Below are 19415 nucleotides of genomic sequence, written 5' to 3'. Positions count from 1 at the left end.
TGTAAATTGTTAGACACCCACTGTAGGTATTAAAGACTTTGATACACAGTAAATTTTACAATGTAAGTACTGCTGAACACTTAGATGTTTGGTTTGGAGGGGGAGTCACGAGAAAGAAACAATCTGCTTCTAATAGATAACATAAGAAATTCCTTAGCTGAAGTCAGATATTCAAAGCTGACTGAACGTTACCATTAAATTCTAGATCCAAAAATAGACAGAATCTGAATGGGGACTGAAATTCTGCTTAGTAACTGTTGGTAAATCCCAGCAAACCACACTTCTCTGTTGAAAGGAAAACACGGGCATGCATCGGTTGGCTTTGGCAAAGCAGAAACAAATTCGCTTTCTCAAATCTGCTGACGTGTTTATCAGGATAACGTGAATGAATGCGCTCCGCTTGCCAATACAGCACACAGTGGCAGCAGAAGATAGAAAATGCTCTGAAAAACGATGACAAACTATCTCGCCGCACACACGGGTCTGTTACTTGCCCTTCCTTCACAATGAATTGCACTTCTGAGGAAGATGTGACCCAGCAGCAGAGGTGGCTGCTGACTATGGGAAAGAGACCCGTCACGCAAGCCCCACAGCACCCAGCGTACGACTCCCTCTGTCCCCGTGACCCTGGACCTCTGCAGAAGCAGAGAGGGTCTTTGGACTTACTAGGTATTCATTTTTTAAAAGCCTAAAAAAAAAATCTTTTCATCTCATTTGCTTTAATTCTTACATAGTGTTTGGATGTTGTATTGCCTGAGTGGAACGGAGAACATGCAACAAAAGGAACAGGAGCTAATGATGAAAAAAAAAAACCCCTTTACTTTCAGCTTCCTGCCTCTGTTTGCTGAAAAATAACAGATTTTCTTGGCAAATATCAATAGGATATTTGTGACAGAGCTTGCTCTAATGGACGTGAACTGTGCAGTGCCTCTTAGGCCTGTTGCACTTTCAGATGATTTCACCACTTTACAATTCAGCTCTTATGATAACATTTAACACATACTTGTTAAACCATTCAGTGCAAAGGCAGCATAAAGTCCGGTGAAGGGTAGCATTGTGCGCAATCTGCTTCTAAATGGTCTCCCTCGTACAAAAAATGCAAGCAAGCAGCACAAAGGGCTGAGATGTAACTTTTTAGGTTAGGGAGTAGAAATTTATCGACAGTGCTAATGTGATTTGGCAAATTGAGCAAAATAACATGCAGAATTATCTTTTAGTTCTCTTGCATTGTGTGGAGTGCACTTGTCAGTTGTTTTAAAAAGCAACCAGCAATTTCTGGGAAAGCTGATTTAAAAAAAAAAAAAGTTGTGGGGAGAAAAAAAAACTTACAAAGCATTTCTGTAGCTTAGTAAACATGATTAATCCAACTCAGCAGGACTGAACCAAAAAGAATTCAGTGACCAGTCGATATTCAGAAATGTTGTTATTTAAATATGTTTAAAATGCCACAAAAATTGGATCTATCCTGAAACCCTGACACATGCAATGTCTTTATTGTCTGTGCACCTGGGCTTATGGTCAGATCTATTTTAATGTAGGGAAAAAATATAGGTGCTAGTAGAAAAGCAGAGAGTTATCAGTGCTTTTGCAGGGCTGAGAGGAATGCAGAGCAAAAAATCGGATGAAAAGTCAAGTGTCTAGACCAGAATTTGTTTTTCACATCCCCTTTTACCTGCTCTTCTACATAGTTGCATAGTCCTTCCACAGATCCACTGCTCACAGGGTGAAGGACAGGAATCCCCTCGGGTGATCTTAATCTGCCTTTAGACAAAGGAGTTGAAAGTGCTGCTCATCGATCAGTACAAGGTACCAAGAAATCCTGAGGAGCAGCAGGCACAGGGACTGGTGGGTTTGGTGCTGTAAATGTGATATGTTGCCTAGATCTGCAGAAGCAGGCCTCAAGCTCCACCAGGAGAGGTTCAGATTGGACATCAGGAAAAAATACTTCACAGAAAGAGTCACTGGGCACTGGCAGAGGCTGCCCAGGGAGGGGGTTGAGTCACCTTCCCTGAAGGTGTTTAAGGGATGGGTGGACGAGGCATTGAGGGTCATGGTTTAGTGTTTGATAGGAATGGTTGGACTCGATGATCCAGTGGGTCCTTTCCGACCTAGTGATCCTATGATCCTGTTCTATGATCCTATTCTAAAATGATGCAGCACCACTGAGAAGGCCCTCTCTCAGCCCATATGACCCTGACATACAGGTTGTATTAGCTCCTATAATTTGCTGAAAACCTTTTAAAGATGTTTCTTTCACAGAGTCTGGAGTTACACCTTACAGTTCCCAGCAGCTATTGGGAAGGAGAGGGCAGACTGGTGGAGATGATAGCAACTGTTGGAAGGGAGACCTGTTATAATGGCACCTGGAGAGTCTGATATGATGCTGAAAAGAGCCCATAAATTGCTCTAGGCAATTGCTTTGAACAGTTCTAGGACTTGATTTAATGTATACAAAAAGAACCTTAAAAAAGACTGAATATCTCTGTCTTGTCAGGACACTGGTACGTAATAAATAACCCCTATAAAAATGTTTGCCTTCTTTATTCCCAGCAGTGAGAGCTTCTTGATGAAACAAAGCATTTTCATCAAAACATTTCTTGTTGTCCTCTATATCAAATGTAATTTGTCCATCTTTGCCGTCAAAATGGTCAGTTTTAATATACATGACTGAAATCCAGAATTCCCTTTCCTGGGAATCTGTAAAGATTCTGCATGTAGATGATGGCTGCTTTCTATCTGCCCCTAAAGACCCACATGAGGGCATTCAAGGAGAAACACTGTTTAGTTGGCAGTTTATTGAGCATTATCAAGTAGTGTAGGTCTGGGATGCAGTAACCACCTACAGCCCTTCTATCACCCAGCCAGCTGCCTCTGATGGGAACATCTTTGGGAATCATGAATGACTGTGAGCTGGGTTTTAGCAGGTCCAAGTCTCTTTCTCATCTCTACCTCCTTCCAGCTTTCCGTGGTGGTAGGAAGTTATCAGCCTGTGTGGCTGAGCAGAGCAGGATGCCAGCAGCTGAGGTATCAGAGGATCTGCCCCTAGTCCCGAGGTAGCCAGAGTCTTCGACATAGAATCACCAGGTTGGAAAAGACCCACCGGATCATCGAGTCCAACCATTCCCATCAATCACTAAACCATGTCCCTCAGCACCTCGTCCACCCGTCCCTTAAACACCTCCAGGGAAGGTGAGTCAACCCCTCCCTGGGCAGCCTGTTCCAGTGCTCAATGACCCTTTCTGTGAAAAATTTTTCCTAATGTTCAGCCTGGCATCCTGGGTTACCCAGCTATAAATTGCCAACCAGGTAAATATACCAAAGATTTCTGGTGAGATGGAGTGAGTGCTGGACTGAGGACTTTTGCAAGGGTTTTCTGCATGTGGATCCAGGATGGAGTTAGGCTCTGATGGCAACAGCACAGTAAAACCCTACATGTAAGTGGCTGGGCTGGTGGAGTATGAGCCTGACAAATCCAGCCAGGGTAGGCAGCAGCTGTGGGTGCTTTTATGCTATGAGCTTTATCACATCTTTGCCAGCTAGGGAGGTTGAAGTCCTCACAGTATTCATGGGGATGGATCAAGAGCAAAGAAGAAAGTGGGTAGCCGGTTAAAGGAGGTGAGGTGTGGTTAGCAGAGGCATGCTCTGTGGTCTGTGTTCACACCACAGTCTGTGCATAGGTAGTTTTTGACATAGACTGTGGCAGAACGGCTCAGAGAGAGGTAAAAGTCTGCTCTGGTCCTGTGTAGGCTCTGTATGGCTGCCTGGAGGAATCCTGCCTATCCCATCAGTACATCGATTAGTCTTCAATTCATGATGTTTTGACTGGCTGGCCCTAGTAAGACAGCATCTCAGCAGAGTACTAGCTTGCAATTTAGTCTGTTGTTAATACATAGCAGGCAGCTTGCAGACACTGAAAGAGCAGCTAGATTCCTGTCTTTACCCAGGCATTTTCTGCATACCAAAATCAACTGCGGTCAACAAAGAGACCTTGGATTGGTCAACAGTGAAATCCTTTAAGCAGATGCACAGATGAATCATTATGCCGGGACTAAGGCAGGGGGGAAATCTGAATTTAGAATGTGTGCTCACTGCAGGCCCAGAGGAGGTGTGAGACCCATGAGGTCCTGCAGATACCTTCTTGACAAGGCTGACTTAATGTGGTGCAAAAGCAGCTGGTATTAAACATTGTTGCCTCGGCTGGTGGTGGTATTATGTGGTTGTTCTCACAGGCAGAGCTGAGCTCTGTGGTGAAAGAGAAGAGATAGGAGGTCCCTCTATGGCAGCAGGGGCAGCCTGCTATAATTTAGATATGAGCATCCTCTTCTCCAGCCTTTACTTAAGGGAAGTGCAAATTTCATGTTTCTCAGACATAGCTGCTTCTGCAATAAGCTGGGGCTGCTAATGCAGTGTTGCAAAATGCTGCCACAATGGGATTTAACAAACGGGTCTTCCCCAAACCACACATTTTTATTCTTGAGGCCTCTGCAGCCACGCTGCTGCTGGGGCACCACTTTGGGACCCTGACCTGTGCTAGTTTGGCAATACATACGCCTCAAAATACTGGGGAGTAACTTGATGCACATCTCCTGGTCATACACGACACTAAAATAGGCAAGAACTGACAAACAGGGACATTCACAGGGAAAGCTGTTTTTCTGTCTCCTAGCTCTTAATCTCATTAAAGGTAGCTTTTAGCATCAAACCAGGCACCCTGTGAGCAACTAAGAAAGTACAGAACATCAGTGCTACCGCTTAGATGGGAAAGTCAGACTGAGAGGCACATCTTGCAGCCTTTTCAGGTGGCCTCTCTACCACCAATATAAGGGCTGTGAGATCATCTTGTGCATAAAATGTTGCTTGGGAAGATCTTTCATGAAACCAATATAAACGTTACTTACCATTGCCTACTTGAAGTGTCTATTCTGGGTTAAAAAGCAACTGGAATGTTAGGAATTACTAGGAGAGGAACAGAAAACAAAGTAGAGCCTCCCTATAAATCCATCTCAAATTCCATGTCTGCTTCAGCCCTGCTGTCTCAGGCAGATGTAGCAAAGCTAGAAAAGGTACAAAGGTGACCAGAGGGATGGATCAGCTTCCAGGCAGTGGACAAATAGATACACCAAGGCTCTTCTAGAAAGAAGGTGAGCAAGGGAGAATACAACATGGGTTTGTAAATTGCAAGAGGCATAAAGGAATGAATATTCACTTGTTATACCAGCCTTCGGAAGCATAGGCGAATAGGTAGAAAGCAAACAGCAAAAAGTAATGATGAAAGAAAACCCTGCCAAATGCTGCTGAAGAATGATAAAAGTGGCTAAAGAAAGAAATCACTGGTACTGTGGGTTCAGTGCAGTGACCGACTAGCAACACAAACGTGCTGTTGTTCCCCCCTCCCCTGGAATGCACAACAGGGACTCTCTTCTGACCATGTACAATTGCTCCTATATTTTTAAGCCACTCAGACACTACCAGAGGTTTTATTCTGAAGATGGCTTTGGCTGGCCTGAAATAGAAGTGTTTTCCAGGTTGTATAGCTGCCCCTTCCCCGTGGCCCCAACCTGAGAGCTGCCATCCCAGCGGGTGGCTCAGCCAACAGCCAGAGGCTGCCACCTTTGGGTAGAGAATTACCACACTGCCTGTGCAGCACCAGACACCACAGCAGAAAGCATCTGACTCCACAAACACATCTCCTGGGCAGTGGTTAAAGAAGTGTGCAGAACTGCGTCACAGGAACACCTTCCCCAAAGAGCAGCTGGGCTGCACGCAGCAGCTCAACCCCATGCACGACAGCAGGGATAATTTTAGAGATAATTATTCTGTGGTTTTAGTCCCGTGGCGGAAAGGGTTATTTTATGCCTGTTGGAGTAAACTGACTCTGTGTCCTCTCCCAATGCATCTTTAGCACAATGGTTTTGTTATTTTGCTACTTATAAATCCAGTGCCCTTTTTATGCAAAGCCTGTTTCATTCATGGCTGCGTGTAAAGTCACCCAGCTCTGCGAGGGAATCAAGCTAGAAAAAAAAGTGTAGCTTTTCTCACTAAGCTCTCAATTTTAATGTAAGGGGTACTTAAAAAAAAGATAAGGTACAGATTGCTGAAAAACACCTATTTGGAGAACAGTATCAGGGTGTGCTCTGAGCACCAAGGGGATGCTGCGCACTCAGCTGTTCTTTCAGGACTGAACGGCTCCATCTCTTTGCAACCTGGTTTAAGAAATGACCAGTTTTCTTGGCAAGTCTACTATCTTTTGTCAATAATTATAGTGAAGATGCATCTGAAACCAGAGATATTGCCATTTGTGACAGTGCTTCTTGTTCATCTTCCATCACATCTGGATTATTTGTATGAAGGGGTGATGTGTTTGCTCCTGAGCCCTTTAACCTGCAAGTCGGTTTGCATTCATTTTGCTTTGGACATAGTCTGAACCTAGTCTGCTGTACTAATTTTGCCAGTAACAATAAAGGCAAAAGAAATCACTGCAAAGATTTTATAAAGTATCTATTGAAAACCTCCCACTGCTTTGGCTGTGCTTTGGAGCCAGCTTTGTGAGCAGGGAACTGCACCTACAAGGACCATGACCTCCCTGAAAGTGCTAAGGTGACAGCCGAAGCAGCCAGGCATAGGCATACTGCACCCCACAGTGCCACACCAAGAGGCTGAACCTGAGCCAAAAGCCTGTTGAAGGAAGGGAAATAACCGGAGGTAACATTTGACAAGTTAGTTTTTTATTCAGCGCATTGGACTCGTACATCACCACTTTCTCAACTAACAACATTTCATACATTCCTATAAAACCAGTGCCAAGTCCAGACTCTTGCTAAAAATGCTCGGTGTAAAATGTAAAGCAGTCTATCAAATACTTACTTTAAGAAGTATAGCTTAGAGCCCAGTAACTGGCTGTGTCCAATGCATTTGGTGCAGCAGTAGGTGGAGAATTGGATTAGTGACTCATAGTTGGTGCAGGGCTTCATTAAAAAATTACTAGACCCAGCTCATTAACATCTCAGCCAATGTTTATCGGTCTGCTGGAGAGCCCAGCCTTCTTCCCACAGCTGCTAAGTCAGTTGTGCTGGTGTTTTAAGCACGGGTGGAGCTGCACTTATGAAATCCCTAATGCAGAACTACTGCAGCACAGGAAAACCTCATTTGGGCTGGAGCAGCCTCTCTGTGCTCCATGCTAAAGACACTCCAGCGGCACAGTACATCTAACCTCATCCCCACAACTCTGCTGGCAGCGGCAGTTGGAATAGCACAGCAAACCAAAGAGAAATGCAAGGTGCTCAGCCCTGACTATAGGGGCAGAGCAAGACATTTTCAGAGTCTTACACTGCAAACCTCCAGGCAGGAATGCCTGCATGCACAACTAATTGGGCAATTGTGTGGATGCTGAGGAATGTGGGCAGCTAGAGCATCCCTGCTGGGGTACATCCATCAGCCCCGCACTTGCTCTGCTCCCTGCTCTGTCTCCGGTGCAGGCAGGTGCCGTGTCCTCAACCCTGTACCACCTATGGGACAACACAGAGAAGGCTCCACAGGTATGGCTTGGAGCTGGTCCCCTTTCCCTCTTGCAGGAGTTCCCCGAGGGAGCATAGGGTGCACTGGCACAGGGGTAGGGCTGGTGCCAGCCCTACGACTCTGCAGCAGAGCACTCCCAGCAAATCCATCTCTGCTTATCCCCCTCCACCACCCCATTCCTGTCACACCTGCCCTGTGCTCTGGCCCCAACTTTCATCCTGCCTCATCCCTGCGCTCAATCACTCATTCATTCTGCGTGCAAGGAAGTAGACAGCACATTGCCATATTAACTATCGCAGAGAAAATCTATTGAGTTTTATTGAGCTGCCCATTACAGGGCCTGGACTGTTACAGCAGTCCCTGTGAAGAGCATGTGGTGCTAAGGCATGGTGACTGTCCGGTTGGCGCTCCTGGCTGCTGTAAAGCGCCTCTTATTCCTCAGACCAGAGAACCTCTCATCCAGCGTCAGGCTGGTCTGCAGGGGAAAGGGAGAGCGAGTCAGTTCCACATCTTGTGACAAAGCACAGCCAGACTTGTAGCAGGGTATTGATTAGAGCCCATCAGTCAGGACGGTGCTTCACAGCCAGTTAGTCAATTAAACCACTCAGCACATGAAGACAAGGAGCTTGACAGACTGTACAGCTGGAAAACCTCCAAGCAGTGCCCAGCCCCAAGACACCAGGCATCCTTGGCAAGAACAGGAGCAAGCAGATGGCATTTGAGCACAAGGCATCAAGTAAAACCAACCCGTCCAGACAAGAAACGCTGGCAATGAAGAAGGTGGAGCTGCGTTTCTGACCTGCCTCAGGGCTCTTGAATCATACTTCAGTGTAAAATGTGGCACCGAGAAGGCCACCAAAGCACAGAGAGCAAAGCCCAAAGTGCTGTGCGTCTCTGAGGAGTGGTGAGCATCGACAGTGAAATGGTCCCACCAGGCAAGGACCGCTCACGGGGAGTATCTCCCCACTCCAAGCAAGCACAGGGACAGGTCAAGGGGGGCCAACAGTGTGGGGAAAATTGGGCTGAGTCTGTAGTTGCTGAACAGTCTTCTCAGGTGTCTTCGGTTTTGCAATCAATCTGGCCAACGTGGCTATAGGACTTTCCTCCTGGATTATGATAGATAAACCTAACTGGCAGCCCCAAAAACCCGAGGATGGTGTTAACAGCTTAGAGGAAGGGCTGCTGCAGGGTGCAAAGTGCCATCTGTCCCATCGATGATCCTCTACCTGGTTGGCCATCGCACGAAAGTTGAATCTCAGCAGCACACCCTTGGGCTGAGGCTTGGCTGCCCACAGCGGAGGCCTCTGGCTTCGCAGGAATGGGCGCTTGGATCCAGGCCTGGGGAAAGCACAGATTTGCAGTCACTCAGAATGCTAGAACAGCTTGCTTCCCATCATCTGCAAACCAGCAAGGACTAAAGGAGACACCCGCGTGTCCCTTGTGTCCCTTGGCACGTCTCACAGCAGGCTGGGTGAGTCCAAAGGGTGCCAAGAGAGCTGCCATGCAGGCAGAGTTCCAGAACTGGGGACTGTGTCACATCAAGGCTGTCATGGGGTGCCCCCACCCACCCTTCTTTCAGCCCCTAGCTGGGTGCCAGGTCCGGCAGCTGCACTGGCTCAGTCCAGGGGTGAGGCTGCTCCCCTTCTAGCCTCTGCACTCCTCTTGCACAGCGGGTGCAGTGTGTCCCTTCAGGGTACACAGCGTTTCCCCCGCAACACCCCGCAAACAGCCTACCACCTCCCATTTGCTGCCAGCACTTCCATTTCTCCTTATTCAGGATAACAAACAAGCCGCACAGTAATTACCAGTCTTGTTTCAGATACGCCAGGAAGGGAACAAGGCATCATTTGCCAGTCATTTTGAGTCTGAACCATTCATTGCATACTTGTTATAGAAGAAACAAAGCTGCAATAATGCTAAAGGGATTTGCAATGGTTTTTGTAGGGCTTCCACCCTAACAAATCACCTCATTTACTTACGCGCCGATCTGGCCCGCCTGGGGATTAGCCACAGAAACCGTCAGAACTGCTCCAGGGCTGGGTTTCACTTGCCACCTGCCGAGACAGGGAGATGTATCCAGCTTCGATTTGAGCGTGAAAGAGCACGTTGTGTTTGCAGCACGCCTGTGTTCATCAATTACCTTCTCATCCTTGGTGGTTTCGCTTCTCCATTAGCATCCATCTGCTGTGAAATATATTTAAAAAAAAAATGACTAAAAGAATTAGCTCTCAGAAATGATGCCTTTTCCAGTATTTCATTTGGTGTCTCTGAATAGCTCTTTCTTGCATGTTGTCAAAAAATTTGCTAATCTTGGGTTTCCTGCTGGCACAGCAATCTGTATGGGGTGGCTTTACTTTGCCCTGCTTGAGCTGCTGTATAAGCTGCAAGATTTACTTTTGTTACCTGCCCAGCTTTTATTTTCCAGCTGCCAGAATATTAAGCTGAATTAAAAATTACCTGTCCTGCAAATACTTTCCTAGGAAAATATTCATTGTTAAAGTCATTCATCTCTCCCACTTAATTCTGGAAGCAAAGATACAACTGGGCAAAGGCTGGTTAGACTGAAGGCTTGTCACCATGAGCAGGTTTCAGAAAAAAATGTCTCAATACTGACCCCTCTCCGAAAGCTGGATTTGGAGAAACGCTGCTGCGTCCGCTTCTGCTGGAAGGGTGGCCCCCTGTTTAGCAGGAAAGGCCTGCTGGTAAAGGATAAGAGAGAAAAGGACATAGGTGAATATGATGCCAGGCCTCTCCTGAAGTTAAATGCTGAAATACCTAACCTAGTGTGGTATTAGAAAGCAGTCGGAGAAGCAAATGAGACTGTGTGTTACCAAGTTCACCCCAACAGGTTTTTCTGCCAGCAAAGAATTTCAGAGGAACTCGTTTTTCTGCTCAAATGAAACAGTAGCTTCTCTTTGTTCCGAACTCTTCTCATTAAAATAAAAGAGGAAAACAGTAGAAAAAAAAACAGTCAGAAGGGACCTCTGGTCCTCTGGAGGACCTCAGTCGCTGCTCTACTCAGAGGAGAGAAAGACAGGATTGCAGCGGAGCTTCCTTTTGAGCTGGGAGAGCATAAGGACCATGATGAGACAGGCATCAAGACTGCCCAGTGCCAGGCAGCCTGCCTTCATCACGGCTCCTGGGCCACAACGTCTGCTCCTGCAGCCCCTCTTTGGGACACACTCTCTCTCTCCCTGCCAATCCTTTATGGCTGGAATCTGTATTTCCTGCCTTTATGAAAAGAAATGTTATTTCACCCTTCAAAAGTTTTCCCCAAAGTGACAGAGAAAAAGTTTAATCAAAATACAAAAGTCACATTTTCCAGATTTAATACCTGAATTATTAACTCTCAGCATGAGACTGGTTTATTTCCTAACATACTCGGGTATTTTTCTCACACTGCAAGAGCACATGGCTGTAGCCACTGCCGGCTGGTGCAGACCAAGAGCACAGCCCCATGAGCTGCACAGGGAATTGCTGGAAATCAAAAAAAGCCTGGAGTTACCAAGTATTTTTACCTTTTCCCCGGAGCTTGGGTGCTGGCAGCAGCTGCTCTGAATCTCTTGGGGCCTGGGGGTGGCCGTTGCCGTCCCTCCAGCTGCCCGCTGGCGCTGCTTTTGGAGAAAGCATTATTGTTCTTGTTGCCCTGTGAAAGAGCAGTGAGAGCTCAGTAGTCGTCAACCACGCCACAATCTCAGTGTATAAAGAGAGGAACTGCAGCAGTTCCCTCCCTGCTCATGTGTGTGTTCATCACCACTTGCAATTGCTTCAAACAAGACTTAGCCCAGCACTGTGTGCTCTGCATTCCCCATATTCTTATTCCCTTTCCTTTACAACTTCTGCAGTCCTGCAACAGAACAACCCTGATGCTAGACCTATTAAAACTTGGTCTCTTCAGGGAAGTCTTTTTCATATATGGCAGGAATATTTCAACTGGTAATGTTGTAGTCTCAACATTTGGACTGAGTATACAACATGGTCCACAACCAGAATGTATGCGTTGGTTCCTGGGCATGGAACTACAAGTACCACAAAGAATGCTCCACTTTAATGGTGCAGAAATATAAAAAATAATTAGTCTGTGCAGAACGAATCTCACACAAGCTATGCTTAAAGCTTTGCTCAGGTTTCTTTTCAGTCATTGACCCTTTCTTGTTGGGATACATACATTGCCTGGTCCAAACCCTGAAGCACGAAGGACGCTAGAAGACCTTTCAGCAGTGTAGGTCCTCCTGCAATTACTTATACAAACTGTCACAGGCTCTATCCCATTTATTAGTGTGGGACAACCACCTTCACTGTTATTACCCGCTAACTGAAATGTTTTTCCACATTCTTCCCACTTGGTTTATTTCTGCAAAATGGAAGCTTCTGTAGAATTATGCCTCCTAGCAACTGCTTATCGCTTTCTGTTAATACCCAGCCACACTCAATATCTGAGTCATCATAATCTTTATTTTCAGGAATAATCACACTCCATGCACATGCACGCTCAGTTTAGGTTTCTCTAATTTATAACCCCAGGACAGAGCCATTAAATGTGCCACCATGATCATCACTTTGGTGTTTTTTAAAAGTTCACTGAGCATACATGACCATCTAATTGAGTGGATTTCCAACAGTGTGGCAAAAATCAACCCCCTCTCACAGAGGATGATCTAACCACTTGATTTCCAACCTTCTACACCAAACCAGCCTAATATTAGTGATACTCAGAAGAAAGCTGTAAGAATTACTTTAATGGTGAACACTTTACTTCCTTCCCATCTCAAGACTTAAAAATAACTCAAAAAACAAATTAAAATATTTCAATTTTATTTTAAGTGGTTTTGAGCAGAGAAAAGACCTAAATATTTAAACCTGAAAAAGGCAAAGTGATGAAGAAAAAATGCATTTTATACTGAAGCACATGGGCAATTTGACCGATGGTTGTCACAATACTGGAAATCAGTGTCTCTGAGGAGGAAATTCACTTGCTTGTGAAAAGCATGTCTCTGAACCAAAGCCACCTGAAGTCAACAAGAATCTGTCCTTTGACCTCACGTGACCTCACTGGAAAGTGCTCCGAGTGGAGGACAAATAATAGTGAATCTTAACATACCTCTTCTAAATGATAAGAGTTAGAGGCGATGACAAGAAATTTGTTTTTTACGGAACTGTTTTAAAGTCTTTTAAGAACACATTTGCTTTGAATCTTTTTTTTCCATAAAACCCATGGGACCTAATTCAGTAAAATTATGCCAAGTCACAAGCTTATAAAATCAACTGGAAAATTGCTGATTTATATGCATATGTGTCTGTACTCACCTATGCATACAAATGCTGTGCACAAGCATATAAATGATGGTGCCTGTGAATTTTTTATGTAGATTGTTCTTTGAGGTGATCCAGGATCATAAAATCCAGCAGATTTCCATACAACATTTGGGAACAGCTGTACCTACTCCCCTACCTCTTGAGCTGATGCCTGGCGATTTAAAGGGCTCACTCCATTTAATGCAGCAGAGGCTCTTCTCCTGGGACCAGGCAGAGTATTCCTGAATTGTCTCCGATTGTACTGTTGTTGTCCAAACCCTCTTCTAAAACGGTTAGGTCCTACGAAAATAAACTTTATCATCCTTCAAAATTCAATTTAAAATTACCATACTGCAAATTAATTACAAGGTTAACTTAATATTATATTGGAGTATCTGTATAAAGAGTGATGCAAGAATCACATTAATTTATTCCAGAAAAGTAAATTAATTTTGCAGACTATTAAATAATTTAACTTTCCAACACTTCACTAACATTATATGCAGGACTGACAAACACATTATTTGATTTGAAAGAACATAGAAGAGAAAACCCTTCCATGATTCTGATTCCTAATAAATGTAGGAAGACTCACATCAGGAAACCTGTCAATCTGTTGTTAGGGCTCACATTGTTATCTATGTAACTATGAAATGGAAAAAGCCTTTTGATACAGACATGCAAGAGACTTGAGCATCTGGAAGCCAATCCCACAGCAGCCTGGAATAGCTCTGAGTGCCCACATTATAGCGCTTGATAAGCGAAGACTGCACCATAATTCTTATATGTTATATATGTACATTATTTTTCATTGTTTTGCTTGGCATATCCTTCCTTACTTACTGAATATATCGAAGGGGCATCTTCTGCTGCTGTTTCACATACCTGCACAGTACATACACACCAACAGCCCATCTTGAATTTTAATATTTTTCCATAAGCCTGTTTATGATTTTGAGATGCGATGAGGTGTCGAGCGAGAGGATAACACTTCATCAGATGGAGGCACAGTGCATTAAAGCCTAATTACTTCACATGATAAACCTCTGTATTAATAATGAAGTAGACATTTTCCGAGTTGCTGTACCAGTGAAATGTGCACAGATACTCGAAGGGTTGTATAAATCAGGCATAATGCAGTGCATGGCACAGGGCAGCAAGGGTTCGGTTAAACCCCTGCACCATAGAGCAGAACCTCACTGATACAAACCACAGAGCAGTTAGACACATGTATCGATCCTATGCCATCGATTCCTACATCACAGCAATTTATAATGACTCGGAGCAATTAGAATTGAAGTGTTTAGAGGCAGTGGTGATGCTGCTGTTGGGGACCATCACGGCAGTGATTAATGAAGGCTCCAGCCCCAGGGCATAACACCGGTTACTGCCAGCGTGGGCTGCTACGTGGGACTACAAATGAAGATGATTTGAGCTGCTCTGGTTCTAAAACAAAAGGGCAGCAGGGCATATGCATAGGAAGCACCTTCCAAACAGCATGTCCAGGTGCTGGTTTGAAACACTCACACAAATGCAATGCTGCTCACAAGCTCTGTGGGGCCAGTAGTTTTTTCTCTGCAAATGATGCTCTCTCACCGTAGAAATGCAGGTTTGTAAACGCTCCTTTCACAACAAACATCTGAATTTTGGCAATCTATGTCTTCCTGACCAGGTGTGGTCTTGCTGTGTTTAATGGCCCTTTTTTACCCCTCCTGGTTCTGTCCCCACAATTTATTTTTCCCTTTCTCGTTCCCTTCAACAACTACCTTGGCCTTGCCCCCTTCTCTCGCCTGTTTCCACCTCCTTTGCAGCAAGACAGACTGAGCTCAGCTGCCTTTCCAGGCTATTTCAAAAGGCAGCCCTGACTAGAAAATCATGCCTGTCAGACAGTTCATATTGGAGAGGCTCTGCTCAGCAGTGCCTCTCCAGTGTAAACAACTAACGACAGAGCCTTCAGCCTCCGAGAGGTACCCCGTGTACACCAGCTGGGGACCAAGGCCTCAGTCTGTCACACGTGGAGGCTCCATCACTACAAAAAGCCTGGCAAATATGTATTAGTGGAAGAACATTTGAATAAAACCCCACAAGATCAGCAACTGGGAAAGGCCTCCCTGTGTTTAGGTGCACACTCAGAGCCTTGTGCTGAGCACACCTGGGTTAGCCAAGAGGCACCTCTGCCCGGCAAGTCCAGCCTGGGAAGAAGTTCCAATGTCTGACAGAGTCTTTTTCTGAGGAGACTTGAAATTCAAATTTCATGTCATTAAAAGTCATCTTTCCCCTACCGGGGAGATAGTTTAAGCTGTATTCCCAGGAGGGATAACAGCACTCCACTTGCACAAATTCTCTTGCTGGTTTAATCAGCGTAATACCCTTCTCCATGTTCTGTCATTACAGTGCTGGGCTGCTCTGATCGTCATTTTGATAATGGGTATCACATCTCAGCCCCAAATGGACCTCATTTCAGCAGGGACCGAAGTGAAATGAGCCCCTGAAGAATTATGGGTGAAATTCCCAGTCGCGCTGAGCTTCTGAAAATTGCCACTGACAAAGGGCTGAAATCAGACTTATTTAAAACCTAAGAAATACTAAGACTAGGAGAAATCATCCTAAAAAACAACAGAAAAGTTCTCCTTTCTAAGAAACAGCCAAAAAAAAAACCTCCTTTAATTTAATTGACTGCATGCAGTAGTTGCTTGAGTGTATAAGAATATCAAGGCCTCTGTCTTCGACAGAAAAATCAGTTTGCAAAGAGCAATTATCACCATTCTGTTTTGAACCAGAATAATTCTCATTAAGGCAATATGTGGTGGAAACCGAGAACATGAGAGGGGGTCGCAGATTGGAGACAAGCAGGATCGCTCCCAGGAATCCCACTGCCCTGATGTGCCATTGGCACTCCAAGGGAAGACTGTAAAGACATTGATACAAAATGTCACTAAAACCTTTAGTGGATTTAGCAGTAATTTGAAAAAAAAAAAAGCAAAATTTTGATAAAGATGGCACTTCATCCAGAAGATCACTTTGGTTTTGTAGATAAAAGCTAGTGGAACCAAATATAGATTATTGTGTGATCACACAGTATTATAAGAAAACTCATCATAAAAATAGCATGGTTGGCAAAAGTGACAAATTAGCTCAAGTAACTGAGTTATCAAAGATCGTTTCTGAAGGGGTAAATTAAGTGTGTTCTGGGAAAAAGAGGATTAGGAAGAGGCATAATTAAAATATGCAAAGCCAAAAGGGAATAGAGAATAGATATTAAGTCACTTTGAATTAGTAATTCATGTGAGAGTGGAAACGAGAGAAATGGATGAATTTATGCTCTGAAAGGGCCCTGATAGTCCATTGTAACAGGGAGAAAAGCTATTCAGAACCCAAGTACATCTTATATGCACACAGGAATTAGAGGGGAGAAGGATTTAAGAGATGTATTGTGTTACACAAATGTGTTTTCCAGCTTGGCAGGCCTCCACTGTCCCAAGACGCTCACCTACCTTGCAAATTCCTCTGCATCCAGGCACGGAAACGAGGCCGCCCGTACCCATATGCTGAATTCCCGTTCTTGACCTGCTGACTTCGCCTGTCCCCTGTGGTGCTGGCATCTGTTTGCTCTTTCCTGTGGCGTTTTATGATGTCATCTAGATCAAAATGGAAAAGGGAAAACCCATAAAACTTGCACATTCTACCCACAATGATTCCTACTTCTGGTGCTTGCAATTGTTTGCAGTAAAAATGGAGCTTGTGGATCTGTGAGCTTCACTGGCCAAACACTAAAAGATTAAGCTTACCTCAGAAAGTATAGGATCAATTTACTCAGCTCCTGCAGGCTGGAGATTAGAGTGCAGCAAATTATTTAAAAACGTGCTGCCATCTGGCATGTATCCACCACATGTAGGACAAAGATTTCAGACCCATGTCTCACCAAGGGATCTGATCCTGCATAGATTTCCCATAAGCATAAAGGAAAATGTTTTTGCAGAAGACAGGGAGCTCTGTACTGAGCAGAGAACATTGTTTTTCAGAAAATCTGACTTGAGAGGCTTTGGGAGAAGTAGTCAAAGGGCAAAGAATGGACAGAAGCACCCAAGGGTGCACCCACTCTGTTCTGGCTGCTCCAAGGGTCCCTGCCACGTGTGGGATATGGACACTGCCCTGTGCAGGGGACATTTGCCTGCCTGACGTATAAACAACTCAAATGCTGTTCAAGTGTCAAGCAAACACAAGTGGGATGAATGTCTGCCTAGCTCCTACATTTGCAAAGGGAAGAACTGAAACTCAGTGCAGCGAAGGCTGCGATGTGAGGGCTGTAGGGAAGGACTCTCACTTGTATAGGGTGCCTGTCAAGAAAGGGGACATCACAGCCCTGCAAACACTCATGGTTCACCAAGCAGCTGTAGGACAGTTTCCGTTCCCATCTCCTGGGTGCTTCCCTAGGCAGTGCTGCCATAACCAGCTGCACATCCCCTGAGCTGCACTGACGTGTTGTTTTACAACAGAGAGAGACAAGAGACATAAAGGAAAGCGGCGATCCACCTGCAGTATCCAGAATATACCTGGTAGGGATTTGAAAGCTCATACCCATCCTGAACAAGAGTTTTCAACTGTTTAAAAGATAGTACTGGAAGCTGAGATATATGAACCACGAACAAATTACTTTTACATGCAGAACTCTGTCAAGAAATACCTCAAAGACCCTCAGTTTTCAATGAGATGGTCTTCTTAATTCAGGCTGTTCTGATGAAGAGGAAAGGCAAAGGGACTTCTCCTCATTAATTCATATTTTCCAATAATCTCCTCTTTTGACCTCAAATTTTCAGAAAATATTTAGCAAGTAATAAAGCCACATCTGTTAAGCTCCAAGCAGAATGTTCTAACTTTACTTTAACAAATTAGCGAGGAAAGAAGTGTCCAAATCAGGCCTTTTCCCAGACAGTGGCTGCTCCAGGTCTTTAATGAATCACTGGAGTGGAAGCACAGAAGTGCTATTAGCTTTCAAAGGGTGATTATCACGAACAGCGCATCATACCTCCAGCACTTGTCACTTGTCATTTTCTATCAAGAAACTCCTGTGTCCAAATTAATGTAAAGCCCAGGGATAGCAATCGAGAGGAGATTGAAGAATAGCCTGTGTGACTGCTTTTGTGATTTCTCCATCAAGTCTCCCAGAGAGTGCTCTGTGAGAGGCTGGGCGACGTTCTCAGTATGAATGCACTAATGTTATCAGCTAAGTGTGCCTTTGGGACATGTGCTATCTGGGGCACAGACTGCTTTGAAGTGTACCAACAGCATCTCTGCAAGGCTGTGGATGCAGGCGTCCAAGGGTGGGCTATCTACAGTGCGAGGAAGAACGCACTGGGAATGGAGAGGAGATGAGGAGATGAATGTTCAGCTGTCTGGTCTAGTTTTGTTTGGGTATGAGCTGTTACTCTGTCTTTTGCACCCATAAATATGATGGGGTTAACAGAGCAATATAATATGAGTACTGTGTAAGGCTGGAAGGGATCCTGACAGGTCATTTAAGGCACCCTATGCCCTCAAGACAGAATTAGATTGATCAGAGCAGCTTTAGAGTAACTCCTGCACTTTCCCGGGACTGCTTACCTATGTAAGGCCCAACATATCTGAAAGCACAGAAATAAATACCTGATGGTAAAAGTACCAGGTCTTCACTAAAGCTCTTGTTGTCTAGCTGTCTCTTCTGCCCCGAGTAAGGTGTATTCTGGATTGAATATGTAGGTGGACCACAGAAGGTCTGACCAAGAGAAGCTCTAAGAGAGCAAAAGCAAAGAGTACCACACATCGGCAAACAGAAAAAGGCTGCGCAACACCATGGCAAAAAAAACTAAATTAAAAACTAGGAACCCAATATTTCTGTAAGCCCTCACAGCACCATTAAAAGAACGGTGCATCAGCCAAGGGATCAGTCTCAGTTTGCAGTGGAAAATGTTCTGCTATTCCCGACAAGTGGCTCATCGCTGGGAAGAAATGACACAAGGTTTGGGTTAGGAAGCTGACCCAATAACGAAAGGCGCTGGCGGACTCTCCTTCCACAGCGGAGACGTCAACATCATCATCTAACATGATCTATCGTCCGAGCGTCAGAGCCCAGGCCCTCGGAGCTAACACAGGGGCAGTTGTTTGTGGCCAGTTCGCATCCCCGGTGCCAGAGGAATGACGAGCATCACGAGCGAGCCGCTATAAATAGCCCGCAGCCCCGAGGGTGCTCGCAGCGTCATGTCAATAGCGCTCGTTTGCCCGGCCTCTCCCCTCTGCCGAGGGGCTGGAGCACTCGGGGTGCTGCCGCCCGAGCCCCGCGATGGGTTTGAAGCCCCGATTCCTCCCCCCGCGGCTGTTTCAGCCCGGCCCGGCTCCCCCCCCCCCCCCCCCGCCACCCGCCGCCGCCAGGTGCGGGAGCTGCGGGGGCCCAACCGAACCCCCCAGGCAGGGCCGCTCAGCCCCGCAGGACCTACCCAGGGACATGTCGATCTCCTCGGCTGCCGGCTGCGCCCCGGCCGAGGGGCTCGGACCCGGCTGCTGCGCCCCCACCGCCTCCATGGGATCCCGACGCGGAGCCGCCGCCGCCCCGCTCCGCGCACTGCGCCTGC

At 45.6% G+C, this 19415-nt stretch overlaps 1 protein-coding gene across 5 annotated transcripts; it reads right to left on the bottom strand.

Moving 5' to 3' along the window:
• Positions 1-7801: 7801 nt before the first annotated feature.
• On the bottom strand, positions 7802-19414 carry LOC138726026 (UAP56-interacting factor-like). Of its 5 annotated transcripts, none has more exons than XM_069867398.1 (9): positions 19281-19414; positions 16305-16448; positions 12968-13110; positions 11034-11161; positions 10130-10214; positions 9656-9699; positions 9495-9569; positions 8742-8853; positions 7802-7990 (listed from the first exon to the last, which is right to left on the bottom strand). In XM_069867398.1, the coding sequence occupies exons 1-9, from the start codon at positions 19363-19365 to the stop codon at positions 7895-7897; spliced, it is 912 nt and encodes a 303-aa protein (XP_069723499.1). In that variant the 5' UTR covers positions 19366-19414; the 3' UTR covers positions 7802-7894. The 5 variants fall into 5 exon arrangements, with proteins under 5 accessions (XP_069723499.1, XP_069723494.1, XP_069723496.1 ...); XM_069867393.1 differs by lacking the exon at positions 19281-19414 and adding an exon at positions 18454-18625; XM_069867395.1 differs by lacking the exon at positions 19281-19414 and adding an exon at positions 18454-18625 and having other exon boundaries at positions 9656-9696.
• Between the last annotated feature and the right edge of the window lies 1 nt (position 19415).

This window comes from Phaenicophaeus curvirostris, chromosome 13 (genome assembly GCF_032191515.1).
Source record: "Phaenicophaeus curvirostris isolate KB17595 chromosome 13, BPBGC_Pcur_1.0, whole genome shotgun sequence".
Classification (NCBI taxonomy): domain Eukaryota; kingdom Metazoa; phylum Chordata; class Aves; order Cuculiformes; family Cuculidae; genus Phaenicophaeus; species Phaenicophaeus curvirostris.
The sequence above is the reverse complement of the archived record's forward strand: the minus strand, read 5'-3'. Positions and strand labels throughout refer to the sequence as shown.